The sequence below is a fragment of the Bombus flavifrons genome, chromosome 2, assembly GCF_040668555.2.
Source record: "Bombus flavifrons isolate JBK064 chromosome 2, iyBomFlav1_principal, whole genome shotgun sequence".
Classification (NCBI taxonomy): Eukaryota; Metazoa; Arthropoda; class Insecta; order Hymenoptera; family Apidae; genus Bombus; species Bombus flavifrons.
The window spans coordinates 6170974-6191005 of NC_138443.1; the positions used below are offsets into that span (position 1 = coordinate 6170974).

Here is a 20032-nt window from a genome sequence, read left to right on the forward strand (position 1 = left end):
CAGATGACCTATATCGAACTTTCCCCTCATTAATCTTTAGGCCATTTAATATTCTGACAATAAAGATACGCAAAATCGTAAAGTCACTTCAGTCGTAACATCTGTTTGATGACAAACTACGTAAAATTGGTGCAACACGGAATATGTTAATCTGTTCCAAGTGTATGATGAAAACCCAGGTGCAGATTTCTGCCAATACCTATGGATGCTATCTATATGAATACTATCCGTCCATTATTAACGAAAATCCTGAATAATATCGCGGCAGCCGAGCGAGCTTAAATTTTCAGTGCACAGATATACCGCCGTTGGCGAACTAGGGAGCTTTTCAGATGGATCCGTGTTCGGGGCCGAGCTGTGGCGCTCGCTAGTAGGGATAGTGCATGTTGTGTTCGACGTGTGTTGTAATGGGAGGGCACCGGGGGTTCAGTCTCTGATGATCCAGGTGGCAAAAAAGGCGAGCGTACTGAAGAGGCGAAAATCGAGGAACCGGATGGATGTTCAACAACAGCAACAGTTACCGCCGGTTACGATATCCGGTGGTGTGTCCAGTGGCGGTGCTACTGGTGATACCGGGGGTCAGAATGACAACCAACGAATGGAGAACGAGGGCGACGTAATCTTCTACATGGAGGAACCGAAGGCTGGTACACCTAATCGTGCTAGACGCGACAATCGGTGAGTCGAGGCATCGATTGTTGTTTTTTGTTAATTTAGTAAAGCTGACGAATGTTGCTGGTAGGAGCGGAAAATTAACATGTTAAGCGCCGTGTTGGTCATCGGTAACCGATAGTATACTTTGGTAGTTGGTTTGGTAACCATTTTGCTTGGAATTCTTTTCCGGTAATATTTGCATAATGTACGATACGTTTATTTTAAAGTAAAAAAATCTGTTCATAAATGTTAATCCAAACCAGTAAATTATTAAATCAATGCCAATCTTTGATTGATAGTGACAGTTGATTGTACACGTGAAAGGTACACAATTTTTACAACTGATTTTAAAATCAACGAGAAACCTCATCTTAAATCAATAAATACGACTTGACTCGTTAAAGTTAAAGATGAAATTTCACTTCCTTTAAATTCATTACACTGCAACTGTGTATATTTGAATAATTCGAATAAAATAATCCGGATAATGAATTGACCCCTGAAAATAGGAATTCACTAACTCACTGCTTCATTAACAATTTCACTTTCCAATAATATGAATTAACGTTCAAACAAACAGATGTAAGTTCCATCCAATTCATTTACATAGAAACTTTAATTTTCAGTTTGCATCTTTCTATTAGAATAGAATTTATATCGATCTAATGATATTATTAAATTGATAAGCAATTTTAGGTTTCACTAAAATGCTTTATTCGACGAAGATTTAAAGAAATTTACAAACTACAAATTTAGATTGCTTATTGTTGCTTAGTGATCTGACAATATTAATTAATTATTTTTTCTTTATTCTTTATTCTTATTTATTTCTTCTTTATTTTTATACATTATTCGACTTTGAGTACATTTTTATTACCTAGATAACAATATTTTACTTAGACTAATTTTTTGCATCATATTATTATTAATTAATTATATACATTGCATATATAAATAGATATTAAGTAGAATAAAATAGGACAAAATGGCATAATATAAAAGGAATTTGTAGGTTTGCACCAATCAATATTTGATAAATAATCTTCGGGTTATCGCGGTTATTTAAATTTCAGTTTCAGTAATAAATCTTTTAATGAAGTTATTTTCTTTTTTTCGTAGTGAAATACTTTTACTGGCCATTTTTAATTTCGGATTAAATAATTTGGAATATCGTACACAGACTCCAATCGATCTACAGATTCGACACAAATAGCTTTCGTAGTATACGAGGAAATTAAACAAAAATCACATTTTATTCAACGTTTTATGACACAGGCCATCGATGCGGGCATTTGATTCAAAACTTCGAGCCACGGTTCCATAACTTTCAATATTATTCAGTTCTCAAATAAACTTGCAAATTGAGTTCTATAGTCTGCGCTTGGAAATGAGGTCCCGCGAACTTATTGAATTTTTAAATAAGCCTCTGGAATATCCAATTTTGAAATGACCAGTGAATCGACAAGATACAAGCTATAGATAATGAATTTTTCTTTTATAGCTCTATCATTTTAACGAGTCGGGCAAAAATTGCCTAATGTAAATGCGACTTTAATAAAAATATTTGTTCCTACCATCAAGAACGTTTGATTATACAATCGTCTTTATTTTAATATTCTAGTTATCTTTGTAAAATTAATCGAGCGACTTTACTTCGAGATATTATTCTTATTTAATTGAGTTTCAGATTATGGTGGATTTTCTTTGCTAACTATGGTATTGTTGCATTGTAACGAGGAATAATGTTATTATCCCCTTACTATGTTCATACGAAATCTCGTAATATTTTCTTTTTGCGGAACGAAACATAAAACGTTGATGTGAAAATGAAAAGTGTAATCTAAGCAGTAGTCTAGTTACTTAATTTTGAAATTCGCTCCAGAGAGAAGCTTAGAAGCCGACAGATATAACAATTCCTACGATTTAATATTTAAAAATTTATACATGCATTTAAAATATATTTGAACCAAAATCTTCTAAATAAATTCTTCTTATAAACCATCCGCTACTTTTTCTAACAATAGTCTTCTAGCTGTACGTATATTTCTTTTTTTTCTTGTATTGATCCACCGACTTTAGACAATAGATAACTGGTGCGAAAAGATCTCATTTACTCGAGCATGAAACGCCGGTAAAATGGAGCATGTGAAGTGTGCGTAAGGGTCGAGAACGGAGAAAATCTTTGGAAATTTCGCGGGGAAATAATGGTTGGTTCGGGAAAGTTGGCGTGACAGGAAACGTCAACCGGCTGAAGGGCACTTTCTCTGGAGCGGTTTTGAACGTCGAACGAACTAGTTCTTGAGTTTGGTAGTGTGAGTAGCGTATTTCCGGTTGGCAGGGGAAGCCTCTTCACCTCGCAGACGAGCTCCGTCACGGAGGCTACCAGCGATGAAATTGACATTGATATCGAGGAACCGCAGAGAGTCACCACGTAAGTACGATTTTCTTTCTGTCATCTTGCTGGATTTTCGTATGAAAAGTATTTTAACCGAGAGATGGAGGCAAACTACACAACGTTGTGATTTTGTGCCATGGAAATGTCTTTTGTAAGTTACCTTCCTTTGATTGAGTCGATTGGTTAAATCGGATTTGAAATAAATAAATAAATCGAGATATAGGTAACTCTTTTGATTTGTGATTATATGTAGCGTTGTTTTAACGTATACGAAGTACTGTTTGAAGAATGAAAGAAATTTGTAAGTACATATATGCTAATGTGCGAAACAGTAATTTGATATTGAACAAATTTATGTTTGTATTTCGTAGAGACTTAAACGAGACAATGAATACTTGTTGATATAATTCAGAGTTTATCAAATGGTACTTAGTATTACAGAAATCTATGAATAATTTGTAAGGTCTTTTCATTAACTGTCGCTCGATTCGATATAATTTAGAGTCGACAAAGTATATAGCACATATGTAAAGAAAGGAAACAGAATTTGAATTTTAATAATTCATGTTTAGAACACGCGTGGAATAAAATAAACATTCCTTAACAAATTTTCATCCAAATGTCATTAAAATTAATTATTAGACGATCCAGATACTTAAATACAAAAAACATGTGTCATCATATCGAAGTGAAATCGTCAAGAGACTTTTCCCACTCTAAAATTATCTAATAGAAATTTCATTAATCTCCAAAATATTCACAATTACGAAAAAAAGAAAAAAACAGTAATATTTTTGTCGATGTCTAAATGGAACTGCCTTGAAAAAACTGGCAACGATAGTATCGTTCGACTATTTTTCGTTTGCACGTCGGGTCTGTTAACAGCAAGCAAAATCAAGGCATAGGCGAGAATAGAGGAAGCCTACATCTTCATGCAAATTACTTTCATTTTGCATGCGGAATCGATATTAACTGGAGAATTTTCGTCCAGCACGTATGGTTTCTGTAATACATGCTGGAAACAGCTCGAAACGGCACCGTACAGTGTGCATCCGATTCAACGATTCGGATCTCGTTAATGTTAAACGTGCCGCGATTCATGGTCTTTCTGCTATTCAATCGATCTCGAGAACCGCTGCAAAGCAAGTAGGTAAAGCGTGCGACGAACAGAAATTTAAATGTGCTCGAGAATCACTGTTGAATGCAAGCAGCAATTATTGAGTGTAACAACGACTCGTTTTGTGGGGGTAAAGAGAGCTTGTACCATACACGTATTTCTTTCTAATATCTCAATCTAGAACTTTGTATTGGGTTGTCGCAAAAGTTTCTTCCGTTTTGTAAGGAAGTAACAGATGCATAACACTTTTTGTTGTATTATTTTATCGAATTAGGTATAATCCATTTAATTCTATTGGAATGAAATAAAACAAAAAGTGTGTGCATCTATTATTTCCTTACAAAACGAAAGAAACTTTTACCACAATCTAATATTAATATGCTACTTATTTAAAACAAATTTTTAAGAATTATCTCTTTAAAGATTCTTGCGCCGATTCATTAAGGATAATTGTGCGAACGAAATATTTCATCCGCAGTATCTTCTCAATCAATTTATGTCATTGAATCTTATTTTTTAACGTTGTGATCACGAAAAGAATATCAAAGACTTGCTTAATATCTTGTTTGTCACTATTTCTGTAGTCTGTCGTTCATACAAATAGATCATACGAATTCTTTTCGTGCCTCTGATTTAGATATTGAGCTTTCATGAATTGTCTCTTGTTCTAATTTCTAATATTTTTCGTGCATCTTGACGACGTTTACCTCGAAAAGCTACTACCAACAATTATCCTCCCCTGGCCTCGTCCAGGAAGAATTTTTTCAAAATTTTCCTCAAAGTGTTATTATCGAAAATTATCGCCGTGAGTAAACCAACAGCAAAGTTGGTAATATGTTAGGAAAGCAAATTCCGAGCACGTGGCATTGACATTTCGAGGAAGTCTCCGTTCTCGAAAGCGGAATGGAGCGTTACCTTGCGGCGGCTCTCGTGAAAAGCTCCTCTTCTCTACTCGCCTGTTTCTTTCTCTCTTTCCCTCGCCCACTTCAAAAAGCACGGAACGTAAGTGCTTTTTTCACCGATGCATTACTTCGCTTCATGGACGGCCTACATTCTTTGCAAGCCTGGCACTCGAACCTCCGACACAAAGACAAGTCGCGTTCAGAATTTTTCTTTTTCTCCCGTTCTTCTCGCTGCCCCGCGACGCACATCCCTAACGTTTGATTCGCGAGTCGTATCTCTCTCTCCCTCTCTCTCTCTGTTTCTTTTTTTCTCTATTTTATTTTTTGCTTTTCTAGCGTTTCGGAGCTCGAGTTTCCCGCGTTTCATCGCTGAAACGTGAAATCGTTTGTGAAAATAAGCGGTCGGCGGCTGGCCAACCGTTTTGTCGAGCCACTCCAATTTTTCCTCTGAATTAGGAATTTTCGACTCGCGAATTGAGAATAGATAAGTCGAATGGTGAAATTTTGCCGGTGAGCAAGATTTGGATAAAGTGCTGAAAAATGCTCTTCATTTATGCAGATTGTTTAGAGAAAGGGTGTTTAGTATTTGAATTGAATAATGTTACTGTAATTTTTCTGTAATTTATCTATAAAATCAAATCTATAAAATCTATATAATCTTTGTAATGCAAACTTTGGCAAATGAAAAGTCGCGAGTAATGCGAGTCTTTACTGTATAGTATCACGATAAGAAAGCTGGTCAATCTTTGGAACAATTTCAAACTCATTTGAATAATTTCTCATTACTACGTTTAATACTGAAAACGTAAAGTCACAAAACAAAGAATTTATTGTATTAATGTTTCATTTTCGTTCCAGTTACAATTTCTAGGAAAACACACGTTCAAAAAATGGTAAAAATTGTAATTATTCAATTTTGCAGTTGCCCGAACAGTTCAACATTTCTTTAAATATTATCTTGTTCTATTATAAATTTAAAATAATTCAATATTTAAAAATAACACATCATAATACGTATTTCAGTCAATAGCTAACTAAATTTAATTTCTGTGTCCACATAATTTGTAGAAATAAATTAATTGGCTCGAGTAATTTAGCGTTATAAGAATAAGAAGCAATAAGAGCGCAAATTACTCATAAAATTCCATGACACAGAACAAGGAACAACCAGCAAACATCGCATCGTTTCGCATAAACTCGTATCATCAATTGCGACACTAATAAACGTCGAAAGTGTGCCACTGACGAGATTGTTGGAATAACACGAGTCCTTTCTTAGCGGAATACATATGCATGTAAAATCCTCCCTGTTCCATTTATGTACGTCTCTCAATGAGAATACGTCTTTACTCGCGGTAAGACAGCATTGAATAGTAAACAACCGAAGGACAGCCACTTTTCTCGAGAATGTCCTTGTGAGATAGCTAGCACGCGTATCATTTAAAACAGTTAGTAGAATCGTGAACTGACAACGGAAAATATTTTCGATAAGCAAAGTTATACGAGTGTTGACGATCTATAGTCGGTGTTGGATAATAAAATAAATTCTCTACTTGCGCCAAGTTTCTCTTCCTTTTATCACATTCAATGAAATTCATTTGGACGGTTCTTATATTTTCCCTCCTATTTTTTCCGTTTTTGAACCGAGTCTAGCTCGATTTTCTTAGACTTCCAGTTTTTATAAATAATAATTCGAACAGAGGAACAAATTTTATTTCAATACGAAATAGTAAAGGATTCATATAGTAAACATAATCTTATGTATAGGATAGATTTGTGTAAACGGAAGCGAAGAAATATTAATTGTGATGCGAATGGTGAATCATTATATAATGACGTATATGTATATTGGAAAATTTGTTTGTTACCAGTGTGAGTAAATTGACTGAAAATAGAATCATTATAATTTTCAGGCTGACGGAAGCACATCGAAACGCCATAAGGGCGATCAGGAAGATTAAGTACTTCGTGGCCAGGAGGAAGTTTCAACAAGCACGGAAACCGTACGACGTGCGCGATGTGATCGAACAGTATAGTCAAGGTCACTTGAACATGATGGTTCGGATTAAGGTAAGTTTTTGTTGCTACTTTTTTTCGTATTATTATGAAACGACTGTATACGAGTTAGTTGCTGATAGACAGAAATAGTTTGGAATATAGAAATTAATAATTTACTACGATACAATATGATAGTACAGGAATAAGCAAATAAAATAAACTTTAGATATATGTAAATCTATAGATTGTGTAACTTCCAAATTACATATACCTTTAGTTGCAACTATGTTCTATAATTAACTTAAAAAGTTACCACTGCAGCAACATTGTTAACAAATTAAGGTTTTTAGGTGAAACATTGCCTTTGGACAAATTGTCCACATTGTAGTTTCAAATCGTATTGTTCTACTTGAACTATAGTTCTGGAACATTATCAGAGAACTCAATTCGCAAGTTGCACATTTGTCATGCTAACTTCCTTCCTTGAATTTATGAAATGTCAAGTTACCGTTGCGAGATCCAAAAATTGTACACTAGAAAACAGGAAAGTAAAAAATCATGTAACTTCCTAGCTGAAATTTTCGCGAAACATTCTTCCTTATGGCATTTTGAACAAGAAATAGTGCCTTAGACTTTCATCTTTTCGTTTTACGAACCCTATTGCAAAGAAGAGAAAGATTTCAAGAAGGAATTTTGATTAAGGAGAAAGCTGAATCCTTTAAGAGACTCGCAAAGCTCGCAAGTTCTATCGCTAATGCGAATATTAATGTTTACCTGTGTACACACGCAGGTCAAATATTTGAGCAAAGCAGGAAAGATATAAAAGATGGACGAAAATATCTTTCATGTTCAAATGTAAATCTTCGTAGGTAATTTTCGAAAAAATTGCTAAGAGGCCGAAGGAAACTTTTATATTTGCGAACAGCAGGAAAGTTCCGTCATTACACGAAAGAATAAAAGCACAAGAGTTATGAATAGAGAAAGAGAAACGAAAAGATCACATAATATCACGCATCAATATTTTTTATTCGAAAAGCATTTTTTCCTGACATGTTAGTTTCCAATTAAATTATTTCTATTTTAGATATCAATTTCTCCCGCTATTTTGTGGCCTTAAAGCGTCAATCTTAATATTTAAGAAATCACGTATGTATAACTTGTCAAATCAAACGACAAAATCTTATTAAAAAAACAAAATAGCAGAAACAATGGCATTCGAAAATCAACACATCAGAAGTTGCATCATTTCCGATTTTTAACTGAAGAAAAACACTGATGAAGATGCGAATATAATTTCTTTCTTCGCTGATCGTACATCAATTTCACACATAATCAAATTTATATTCGTTAATTATCAAAAAGACAAATATTTCGAAAAATGAAATATATTACATTTTTCTAGTAAACTAATTAATGAGCAAAAAAAGAAAGAGATTGGAAAAGTAACAAAAAAGGACTCGTTAATAATATCGGATCGTATCGACGCTTATTGAAAATTCTCTTTATCGCCATCTGCGCGAATACTCGTCGATTCTCCGTTAAATGCAAAAATAAAAAAGAAAAAGGAATAACGAAAAAGGAAAAATAGCAAGGAGAATAAAAAAAAAAGAAATCGGTCATCGAGGCGAGTAACGTTTAGCATTTCGCGATAGAACGTGCTGTGAGCTGCGGCTGAGAGACAATGGCAGCTGCTACGTCGCGTATCATTTCTCATCGGAGAAATGCAGATTTCGCGTTGTCGACAATTATTACGTCTCTGCCAATCGCTGCGGGCGAATAAAGCCAATGTCAGACCATGGGACAACAGAGTTGTCAATAGAAGGAACGACAGGTCTAGGTTACGTGATCGGCTGTCTACATAATAGCGTAACCAATTGGAATTGTATCAAGCATACTCGTGTGCTTGAACTTTGCCATGTTTTAAGGGATAACCCTTCATTAATAGAAAGTGAAAACCGTTTCTCTTTAATATGACTTTTTATGATTAATGGGCCAATATAACGTTGATATATTATATCGATATATCATGAGAAGATGGTTGCTATTAAGATGCTATAAAATTAATTGAACTATTGTACGAATTATGGTTAAGACTTGGATGCGTTCTAAGTTTCTTGAAATGTTGCATAGCAAGTATCTTCTAAAATTCCGCTTTGAAGGATTCGGCAAATGTTCTTGTTAATAAAAAAAAAATGATATTGTATCAAGTTCTATTTGATTAAATTCTTTATATAATATTTTATTAATTAATTATATGATACTAATTTATTAAATTTATTTGAGATATCGATTAACATTTAATCCATTCCAAATATAATACACTTCCACTATCATTTATTCTGCTCTTTACAAGTTTTGCGACAGCAAGGACTTTAATATTTTAGACTATTCTAGAGGCTTGCATGAAATATTCAGAGGATTTCATTGCCAGGAAATTTCGAGAAGCTTTTCGGAAAGGATTTGTGATCTTACTCTACGAAAGTTCACTACAAATAAAAGATTTTTTATCAACAATATATTAGCGACTTCGAAATGCGTAAAAAGTTTGTATTCTATTTAGACACATATGGAGTAACGATTAAGATTATTCATTTATTTACTAAACATAACTTGTGTATTAAATATATCGCTATCTTCTTGAAAGTGACGCAAAATTAAAAATACATCTAATATATGATCTATGTTCATTTCTATTCATTCAATTCAGAAAAATCTTTCATTTTACATTTTTTAATGGAAACGATCGATATTACAGGGCGTAAAATGGTTTTCACTGTCATTAATTAGGTGGTCATTTATTTCTATCTATTTATTATTTATTTCAATTTTTAATTCTTACTAATGAATAAAAAATTGTATTGGCTGTATGCGAATAAAGAATAAATCAGCTGTACTGCGCCACTGATATTATTAATATGAACAGCGATAGGGAAGGATATTTCTATAACTCAATAGTGTGTCCCAAATCATTGCGCAATGAAGGTAGACTTATAGCCGAAAACGAATCCGTAGAACAACGTTTCCTGCGACGGAAACGCGAGTTAAAGCCTATCTTGAGAAACGCAATTTCAAAGCGCTCGCCTAGGTCGCTACAGTACAATCATTTTGACATCTGTCTAACAATGGCAAAGCAATCGCTGAACGCAAGTAAATGAAATTAATGAACGAATTATTTACAATAACGATAGTTAATAATGAACAAATTGGAGAAATTTTGCAAACGGAGCCGATCGGTGGACAAGAAAATGCAAAAGGTTTCGTCCCGATAGCTCAATCTAATACTGAGTAATCGATGAACATACGTAAAATTTTTGCAGAAGAAAAACTAGTTGACAAAAAATAACCGGGAGATATGCCTTATAAAATGCAAAAAAGAATGATTGCGGTTGATCAAGCCGTTTTGCAGAAATAGACGAACATACATAAAAGAACAAATATATGTGGAATTGAGATACCTTCCTTCTGTTCCGAAATCGGTATAAATTAAATATAAATTAAATATAAATCGATATAAAAAATGATGCATACATTATTCGATAAATGTGGATTGTCTCTAAGTATTCTATAAAAATACATTATGTTAAATTTTTTCTCAAGCATCGTTACGAACTTCCCGAATAAATCAATATGTTCTCATATATTTGAAAATTTCATTATTAACCCATTCGTCACGCGAAAACTATTTATTTCCTCGTGATTAATTAATACAGAAAATTTAACGAAGCCAACGAAATTCATTACCGTAGATCCGACGCTTGTTACCTACGAAAAAGGATATCTACAATTTGTTCTGATTTTCCTAGCGTTGAAACGAGTCGAAAATGCTGAATAACAAACTCATCCGGAAATGATGTGGAACACTGTGATTATTCAAAGCGAATCATCGATCATATTGATCCAGCTTACGCGAACGAGGCATCCTTTGTTCGAGCGAGAACCAGGCTTTGTTATATATTCGGAAAATCGATAGTATTCTTAAACCTTCACGGTATCACGCTAAGATGGCGTTTCCTTATTCTCATACATAATTCTCAACATTATGGTAGTTGTACGAACATCGATTTGTTATATCGTTATAATAGGCAGATAATATTTCATTTTTACAATTTTTGAGATCTTCAATAGCGTGCCGAGATACGATGAACCTCGATATGTTATATTATTAAGTTGGATTGATATTAGTTCGGATTAAATTCTTATAATTATTCTTTATGAATTTCTGACTTTGTGCAACTTGCATATAATATACCTACGGTATTCCTGATAACGAAAATAGAAGATAACCAACATTCCTTGATTCATTAATTATTGATACTTAAATTGTAAATGATTGATGTTATTGATAGTAAATATCTACTGATATCGATAAAAATAATTTAATACAAATCTAGCACAGTCCAATACAAAACTGGCCAACAATCAAAGAAACGTAATAACTTTACGAAAGTGTAAAACGAGAGTTTTGTACTTTTGAATAATTATAAACATTTTAGGTCTTGATATTATGTAAAAAGGCAGTAACATATAATATTCTCCTTAAAGAAGCTAGTGATGTATTTTTTACCTTTAAACAAAACGCATTAAACTGTGCAAGTGAGTGTGAATTTGCAACAAATTGCTTGCTTAATAAATACCGGTTTCTTTTGTATTAGTAACTGTAAACAGTGTACGCTTCATTCGTATTATTTTCTCACTCGATGGCCCCATAATCTTCACTAATATGTATGTACTATACAATATATTTATTGACCTGAAGAAAGTATTACTTTATAATTTTTCCCAATCTTTGTGCCAACATTAATTTATCACCAGCATCAAGCAAGTCGGCGGTATTTGCCGTTGCTCGCTACTCGTGAAATACGATTAATTAATAAGGCTAATTAAACATTTCTACAACACAATCAATTTCGTTCGCTCGATAATGTGCGTATGAACATCGAATGTTGTTTTTCGATCCAGGATAATGAACGGATAATGCAATATTCACATTCGAAAATCCAATTATACGTTTGATGTGTATGTATGTATGTATGTATATATATATTATGTATGTATGTATATATATATATATATATATATATATATACACATAATACGATGTACTTGAGCACGATGCCTGGCAAAATGTCGGTCTCTGAGCGAGCACGGTCTCTGCGTGCGTATAATTGTATATTAAGTTTGAGGGAAAATTCGACCCACGAATAGGAAAACGCGAGTTAATTACATACTCTGATAATAGAAAGAGAATTATGAGACTTATGAATACAAGAATTATAAATACGAAATAATATCGTTTTCAACAGGTAAACTTTTATTGATCAGAAAGAAAAATGACTATAACTGCCATAGTTATATTATAAGTAAGTTATATTACAGATTAGATATAAGCAAAATGAGGCTGCATTATTTCTTTTAAATTCCTCTTACTTGAGACTGCACAGAGTATCGCATTTAGAATGAATAACTAAATTATTTTAAGTGATATTAAGTGATTAAAACAAAGTATCACGCATAACTCTGAAAACATGTCAATAACTAGACAGTGGATATTTATACAAATAAATATTTTTATAAACGATATTAAAGAAATAGAACTTAGGCAGAAAGTATTAGCTATTAAATATTATACGGAGTATTCTAGTTTCAGAGTATTATATCTTATGTGCATTCTGTACATTTCTGTATTTTCAAAATCCCCATAAGTGTATAAAAATCCGCAAGTTTATTAACGACTCTTACGTCCCTTTATTTAATTACATACGTTTCTTGTATTAATTCTGATATCTTCACGTTAAACAATATTTATGTTATAAAATTCGAAAGAAACAACTCGTTTGTTCCTAATTTTATACCACATTACACCGTTAAGCGTTTAACCTGCGCATTTTCACAGGAATTGCAGAGGAGGTTGGACCAGACCCTGGGCAAACCAGGCAGCTACCTAGCAGGAATCGACCGAGCAGGCAACGTGAAACCGATGACTATAGGTGCACGTTTATACAGGGTCGAACAGCAGGTGAGTTCCATCGTGACCCTTTTTCCGGCTCCATTACATCCTTAATACTGATTTCCCCTTATCTTTTTTGAAAAGGAAGAAAATTTGTTAGTCTTTCACAGTATATCTCCTTTCACTGTAGGATTGCAGATGAACAGATGTAACGAGAGATATAATTTTCAATTTGTTGGATGCCTGCGCAGCATCATGCTGAGACACTCGAATTCAGTTCGACCGAATTAACACGGATAGTTGCATCGTAATAATATAATGAGATAACAAGGGTTTCAAAGTTGACGAATTCGAGAAAGATGTAATTCGAGTATCATTAAATGGAAGTTGAAATTTTCATTGTTCTTTTCCCTTCCTCTTTTAAAGATTGTTCGAGGAAAGTTTTAAAATTAATAACGATTTTCGTTACAACTTTTGGATTGAACCATCTCCTCCTTGTATTTTTCTACGAAATCTAAGAATCATGTTATCAATCGTCTCCTTTGATTAAATCCATCATAACATTCTCCGTAATAAATGGTATTTAACCGAATCTAAAATCATCGATCGATTCCTTCTCAGAATTTCTACCTCGTTTCATGATTTAAAAATAAGGAGAAACAAAATATAAAGCAAAGAATATAAAAATATAAAACATTTCTTTATAAGTGAAAACGAATGTAAGCATACACACCGTTTTCTTACCTATTCTTCGTCTCCATAAACTCGATCTATTTATCTTCTCTCCTTAATCTCTGAAATGAAATTAAACAAAACGAAAAAAAGGAAAAAGAAGGAAGAAAATAGAAAGTCCAAAGGAAACTATCTCAGGTCGAAAGGCAGAGATTTTTCTATCCAAAGCGCCGCAGTGAGAAGATTGATTCTTATATGGAAACCATTTCTGTCCGCAGTTGTCCGTGATAGACAAGAAATTGGACCAGCTGGTCTACGTGCTGAACGCAGTGGCACAAAAGCAACAAATACCCCTGAGAAGTATAGAGGACGACGTGTAACAGAAAGCCCCCGGCGAGCTCGTGCCATCTGTTTCGCGATCACCAGCAATTCCGTGGACTTTGCCCCGTGTTACCATAACCAGCGTCGCCTCGAACATGCTCAGCAAAAGCGGCTGAATCGATGTCTCCGATAGCCCTCAAGCACGGCACATATTTACTGATTCGTGAGACTTCTCGCGTCACTAACCGAGGTGGAGATAACGTTCAAAGGAAACTGCAGGCGCGGACAGTTTTATCGGATTATCCTCCCATTTGTTTTCTTTTTCTTCTTTCTTTTCCCGTCTTTTCTTACTGTTGTCGCCGTTGACGAAAGGATATAAGAAGAAGTGACGAATCGCGAAGAATCGAAAAGATATCGATGTAAGTGATGAATCGCGGAGGAATGGAGAAGTATCGAAATAAGTGATAAATCGCATCAAGGATTTCGAAGACCACCGGAAGGAGTGACGAATTTGGGTGGATATTGGAAGAAGCGATGAATCGCGAAGGATTTGGAAGAGCATTGAAAGAAATGATGAATCGTAAAGAATTTGAAAAAAAGTATGGGAAAAAGCGATGAATGGCATGGATGAAAGGAAATGGTGGATGCATTCAAGGTAGCGAAGGTTTAAAGTAATTTCAGCAAAGAACCGCTGATAGAAATGAAAGCTGTGAAATAAATGAAAAACGAAAGATAGATTAGTTGATTGATTGGCTAATTAAGACGCAATTCAGGAAGATACAGTGAATTAAAGAAGGAATGAATCTGTCATTAAACATTCAATTGGTAGTTGTAAAAACAGATTTGGATTTATTTTAGAAATGGTGTATGTTGACTGAGTAAGAGTAAATGAATAATCTGTTGCTTGTTATTGGAATATAATTGATATGAATTGTGAAAACATTAAGATAAATAAATATAACGTGAACGTCAGAATTGTGATTAGTTAAAATTACTTTGAAGATAAAATTAATAAGAATATCTGCCCAAAAAGGAAAAAAGGAAATAAGATGCAATGATTAATAGAACGAAACTACAATTTGTTTTATTTTTCGAATAAATCCAAAAACAAAGTACGTTTACGAAATAAAAATCGAAAAGAATATAGATGATACACAGAAAAGAAGTTACAATCGAATTAGTGAAGCTTTGATAACTCCATTACTTCAAACTCCAAAAATTGCTTTAATTTTCAATGACTCGTAACATGGACTGTAGCTAAACGAATAGAAGTGAATCGAAGCAAAGCATTCACAAAATCAGAAGATCATACAAAACTCGTTTAGAACAAAAAGAAAAGGAGAAGAAGAAAGAACGTTAAAAACTCGGAAAAGAAGGGAAGAAAGAATGGAAGATATCGTTTCCTTTAAACTTGTTCGCACCTCGTCGATAGGCAAAAGAGAAAAAGAACACCAAAGATTCAAGGAACTCGCTTTCCCCAGCCCAGAGGACGCGCTTCTCCCGGAAGAAATTGGTTCACATTTAAAGGGATTGAAAATTGGTATGAGTCGACGGGAACGAAAGCTCACTGAAGATGGAAACGTTGTTACTTGGATACTTCCGCTACGCAGAATTAATGGTCCTCGGAGAATAGCCTTCGCGAAACGATCACGTTAAACGCACAGAAACGATAATTCTCTTCGCACGAACGAGGAATAGTTGCCAAGCTGATAGAAGCGTTAGAAACGTTGGAAATGAGAAAATAAACGAAAAATTGAATAAAATAAAGAGAATTACAAAAAAGGTACAGAAGATTCTTCGTTGGTGTTAATGGAGATTTAATCGGTTCACTACGTCGATCTTCGGCTGATCGGCGTTTCTTCGCGTCGCACGATGTAACCAAGAGATCGAAATTCCGAACGAGTCGGATTAATCGGATCTGCAGGTGAACATTGAAGAATTTATCGAAATATGTGTTTTATAAAGAAACGTGATAAGAAAGTTGGTAATCGGAGTAGGGGAAGTGTTAAAATAAGAAAACCGAAAATAGAAGAAGCTTCTTCAAAAGAGCTACGTGGGACGATACGCCGGAGAAACGTACGCAAACGTATTGGGAACATCACTTGGGCCAACTAGGAATAATAGAAAGGAACAATAAGCAAATAAAGAGAAACTTCCTAGACGAGATATATCTCTATAAATAGGCTTATATACATATATTATATATATAGAATAATATACTTATTATATACATTGTGTGTTTGCGCGCGTGCATGTGTGCTTGTGTGTATATATATACACATATAGATACAACTTCTAGTCTCCGCTAATAATGATCAATTATTAAGCCTTAAAATTAATCACGGACTTTACAAAACTTGTTGCTAGGCTAGTTAGAAGGAAATCGAGGTATAGCCGCGTGTACGCGTGGACGATAAGCGGGAACACGCATTGTACAAAAACGCGATGTCGAGTTCTATACATACTTTTGCTCGAAACGAACGTTTTTCTCCCTCCTCGCTATCTCTTTCTTTCTCTTTATTTTTTCTCGATTTCTAACGCAAACTTTGCCGGACTACGTGAAAATGTTATACATGTATATATATCTATACTTTGAAATCGTTGAAATATCATCTTCTCCTAAATGATCTTTGATGCAAATGTAGAATTGGTAGCTATATGGGGTATTCGTGGTTTTTAATTCACTCCGCAAGTTTTGTGCGTATATGTCTTAATGTAAAAACGATGCAGGAAATTACGAAAAACATTATCTTTTCTCATGAATTGTCGTAAAATTTAATGGTTTAATCATTTAAAATATTTATTTCGAATCGCTTTCCAAAATTCATAGTCGTGATTTACTGACAAATATTTGGTTTTCACAGATTCAAACTGTAATAGAATGAAGTAAGTTTTCTCGGCACCATCTTATATACGAAAACTGTTCTGAAACACGACAGAAAATATATAAGAGAGCAATATAAACTGATGGATATTTAATTTTCTTAATTGTTACTTTCATTAAATCTTTTTGTCTCTGTTAGAGACATTAGAGAATTATTGCCTTATAAATCTCTGATTAAGAACGTCCAAATATCCAAAAAATTGTATTCAATACATTTTCTAACATATTTGTACAATCTCGGATATTTATATCACGCCACGAATATCTTATATCGATGTTGCTCGTGAATGCATGAAGGATTGTGCATTTGGACACAGGAGACGAAAGAATAGTGATAGTGGAAATATTGCAGAAATAAAAATAAAAAGAGAAAGAGAAAAAGAAATTCGAATTATATTCTGCATGTATAAATACATTTATATTTTCTACGTAGGCTATCGAATATGGCATATAACGAATTATAATGTTACTGACACCGTAAAATATTATATATAAATTCACGTCTAATTTCTAAGCGATTCTAGACGTGTGCGTGCGTACGTATGTCGTATAACAAGAAGCATTTTTCTGTCTATTATTTATTTTTCAATGACCATTCGAGTGTAAAAGAACATAAAGGTTATATTTTATCTATGGCTATAAAAATTCTGGGCTCATTATTTAAACAATAATTAGAACTCAAATAAGTTTCAAAAAGATGAAATAATTATAGAGCATCTCTTTTTTTTTGTATAGTACTTATCTTCGTTGCTCCTTTTTTCTTTTTCTATTGCAATTTACCAATTGATTATAATAATAATTATTATTTTTTATTTGATATTTGATGTTTTTAAATATTTGATAATATTTTTTATTTGATACGTGTAATTTAAATCAAAAGTTCGACTAACAAAATTCAGTAGCCTCGCTTCGCTTAAAGGTGATTAAAATATTGATTCGAACAAAATAATAATTTATATCCTATAATTAAAAAAGAAGAAATCTTCATCAAAATCTTTGAGTTCAAGATTTCAAGCAATGTATCCATGTTCAAAGATACAGTAAATGAATCTGTGATAAATCAATTCTTTCATACTCGATCATTTCGGTTTGAATTTAATTAAACCAACAAGAAAGAAAGGATATCGTTATACATTCGAATGGTAAAACAAATCGGCATCTTCTGCGGATCGTTTCTTTGAGACGCACGTGTGCTTTGGAAATGCACGAAAATTTTTCAGTTTAATCGATCTCTGTGCGGGAAGGACCAGTTTCTTGATAACTAGGATTACGTACATAATCGGGCGAAATATTGCACTGAATATATCTATCGTCTTCACTATATTATTATTAGAGTCTAACGTAACGCAATTCTGTATATATATATATATAAATACATACATATGAATATCATATGAATATATAGCGAGAATAGAGAAACTTAAACGAAGCAGCTTTTTAGGAGTATTTTTGAATCGAGTATCTTTTTAGTATCATTAAACATTTTTCAAGGAAGGTAATTTCTCGAATGCAATTGGACATATAAAAAATTGTAGATGTAAAAATATTATTTCGGATGATAAAATTAATAGGATAACGAAGAAAATTGTAAAATATATGTTGTTAAAGAGTTTTCGTTCTTTTATAGTTGACTATCTAATTGTAATATATAAGTTGTCCAATTAAGACGAACATATTCCAGTCAATCGATCGTAAATGTACCATTAATAATTATTAAGTTATGTAATGCTTATTTTTATGATCATAATTCGATTTCTTGTCATTGTGGTAGATTTTTCGGTTTGTAAGTAGCTTCGAAAACGTTGCTACACTTCAATGGACACGGAAAAATACTCTGTAAAACGCGCTCCAACGTATTAAGATTGTACGATATAAAGATTCTATGGTGCCTCTCACTCGACTAACTCCACTATAACGCAACTAATTAATAATATCAACGATAGAATTAGGTGTAAGATAGCGTTATAAATAACGTAGGCGATATCGTAGGACTATTAAACTATATTATAATGGCAATATATACATACATGTAGGTACGCTCCGAAGGTACAGCACGAATTTTTCAATTTCGTAATGCAAAGTCGCTCGACGTTAGTCTCTTTCGTCCCTGACAATGAAACGTTTCTCGTTGGATAAATATACAAATAAGAATAAAGCAAGTTAATAATTCATAAATAAACATGTGTAAATAATAATTCACAGAGACAAGATTATGGAGAAGAATTGAGAAAATTGTACGAAAGGAGTGTGAAGTTAAATCTTGAAAGCAATTTTTAAATAGCAATATCTCTGTACGCAACAATCTTCATGCTTTCATATGACGATGAAAAATATTTGAAAAAGACGCGTTATGTTGCAAAAGAATTGTTGAATATTGCAATTAAAGAAGTAATCAGAAATAGGGAGGTATGCGTGCAATTCTTGTGTTTTATGGGTGAAATATTTTATGAAGAATACGCGAAGAAATTATTGTTTAAGAGGATACAAATATTGTTCGAAAGTAACGTTATTGCGAAAGTTTTGAGGATGCAACCTAATTTTTTATTCATGCAATATAAACAAAAAAATATTATGATAATAATACTCCCATACTACCCAGATTATTTTTTGCATTGATGAAAATTCAACGAGAAACGTTTTTTAGGATCTCGAAACTTTTATGTCATTAATCCTAAAATCGAGTCGGTTCAATCGATCGTTTCAAGAGAACGTTTTAAGAGTTTATGAATTATAAAAATCACTCGATTATTATATTGCCGACCACAAGTAGAGACAATCAATAATGTGAATACGCGCGTAAAGAGTATATAAACATTAACGATTTCGTTTTCCAATAAAATCTCTTTGTGAACAATGATTAATAATCAATGTTGGAACACACGATTTTTCGATTCTATGAGAATACTCTGGGAACATTTATTATAAATTAACTAACTGATAATCTCGGGAGAACAGCGTGAAAGAATCGTGTTAAGTTTAAACCGAAAAGTTATATAAGTGATGAATTTTAAGGGATGAAACTCGAGGTACGTTTTTGGATCATAATGAGAACCCGTACTAGATAGGTACTGGGTAGATTCTAATTTGACATTGCAATAATTTCCAAATTGACCCATTGAGTCAAATTTAAGTAACTTGAGAA

At 33.3% G+C, this 20032-nt stretch overlaps 1 protein-coding gene across 3 annotated transcripts in view; it reads left to right on the plus strand.

The window, feature by feature from the left end:
• The window catches only part of LOC138190059 (potassium voltage-gated channel subfamily KQT member 1), a 73752-nt gene extending 54167 nt beyond the window's left edge, over window positions 1-19585 (plus strand). For 2 of the 3 annotated variants that reach the window (XM_069132539.1, XM_069132541.1), the window contains 5 exons: window positions 446-678; window positions 2993-3085; window positions 6982-7138; window positions 12960-13082; window positions 13964-19585. In XM_069132539.1, the coding sequence (XP_068988640.1) occupies window positions 446-678; window positions 2993-3085; window positions 6982-7138; window positions 12960-13082; window positions 13964-14065 (708 nt within the window). In that variant the 3' untranslated portion in view covers window positions 14066-19585. Of the gene's footprint in view, window positions 1-430; window positions 679-2992; window positions 3086-6981; window positions 7139-12959; window positions 13083-13963 lie in introns of all 3 variants that reach the window. The other variant, XM_069132540.1, reaches the window with a different exon arrangement.
• Window positions 19586-20032: the final 447 nt, after the last annotated feature.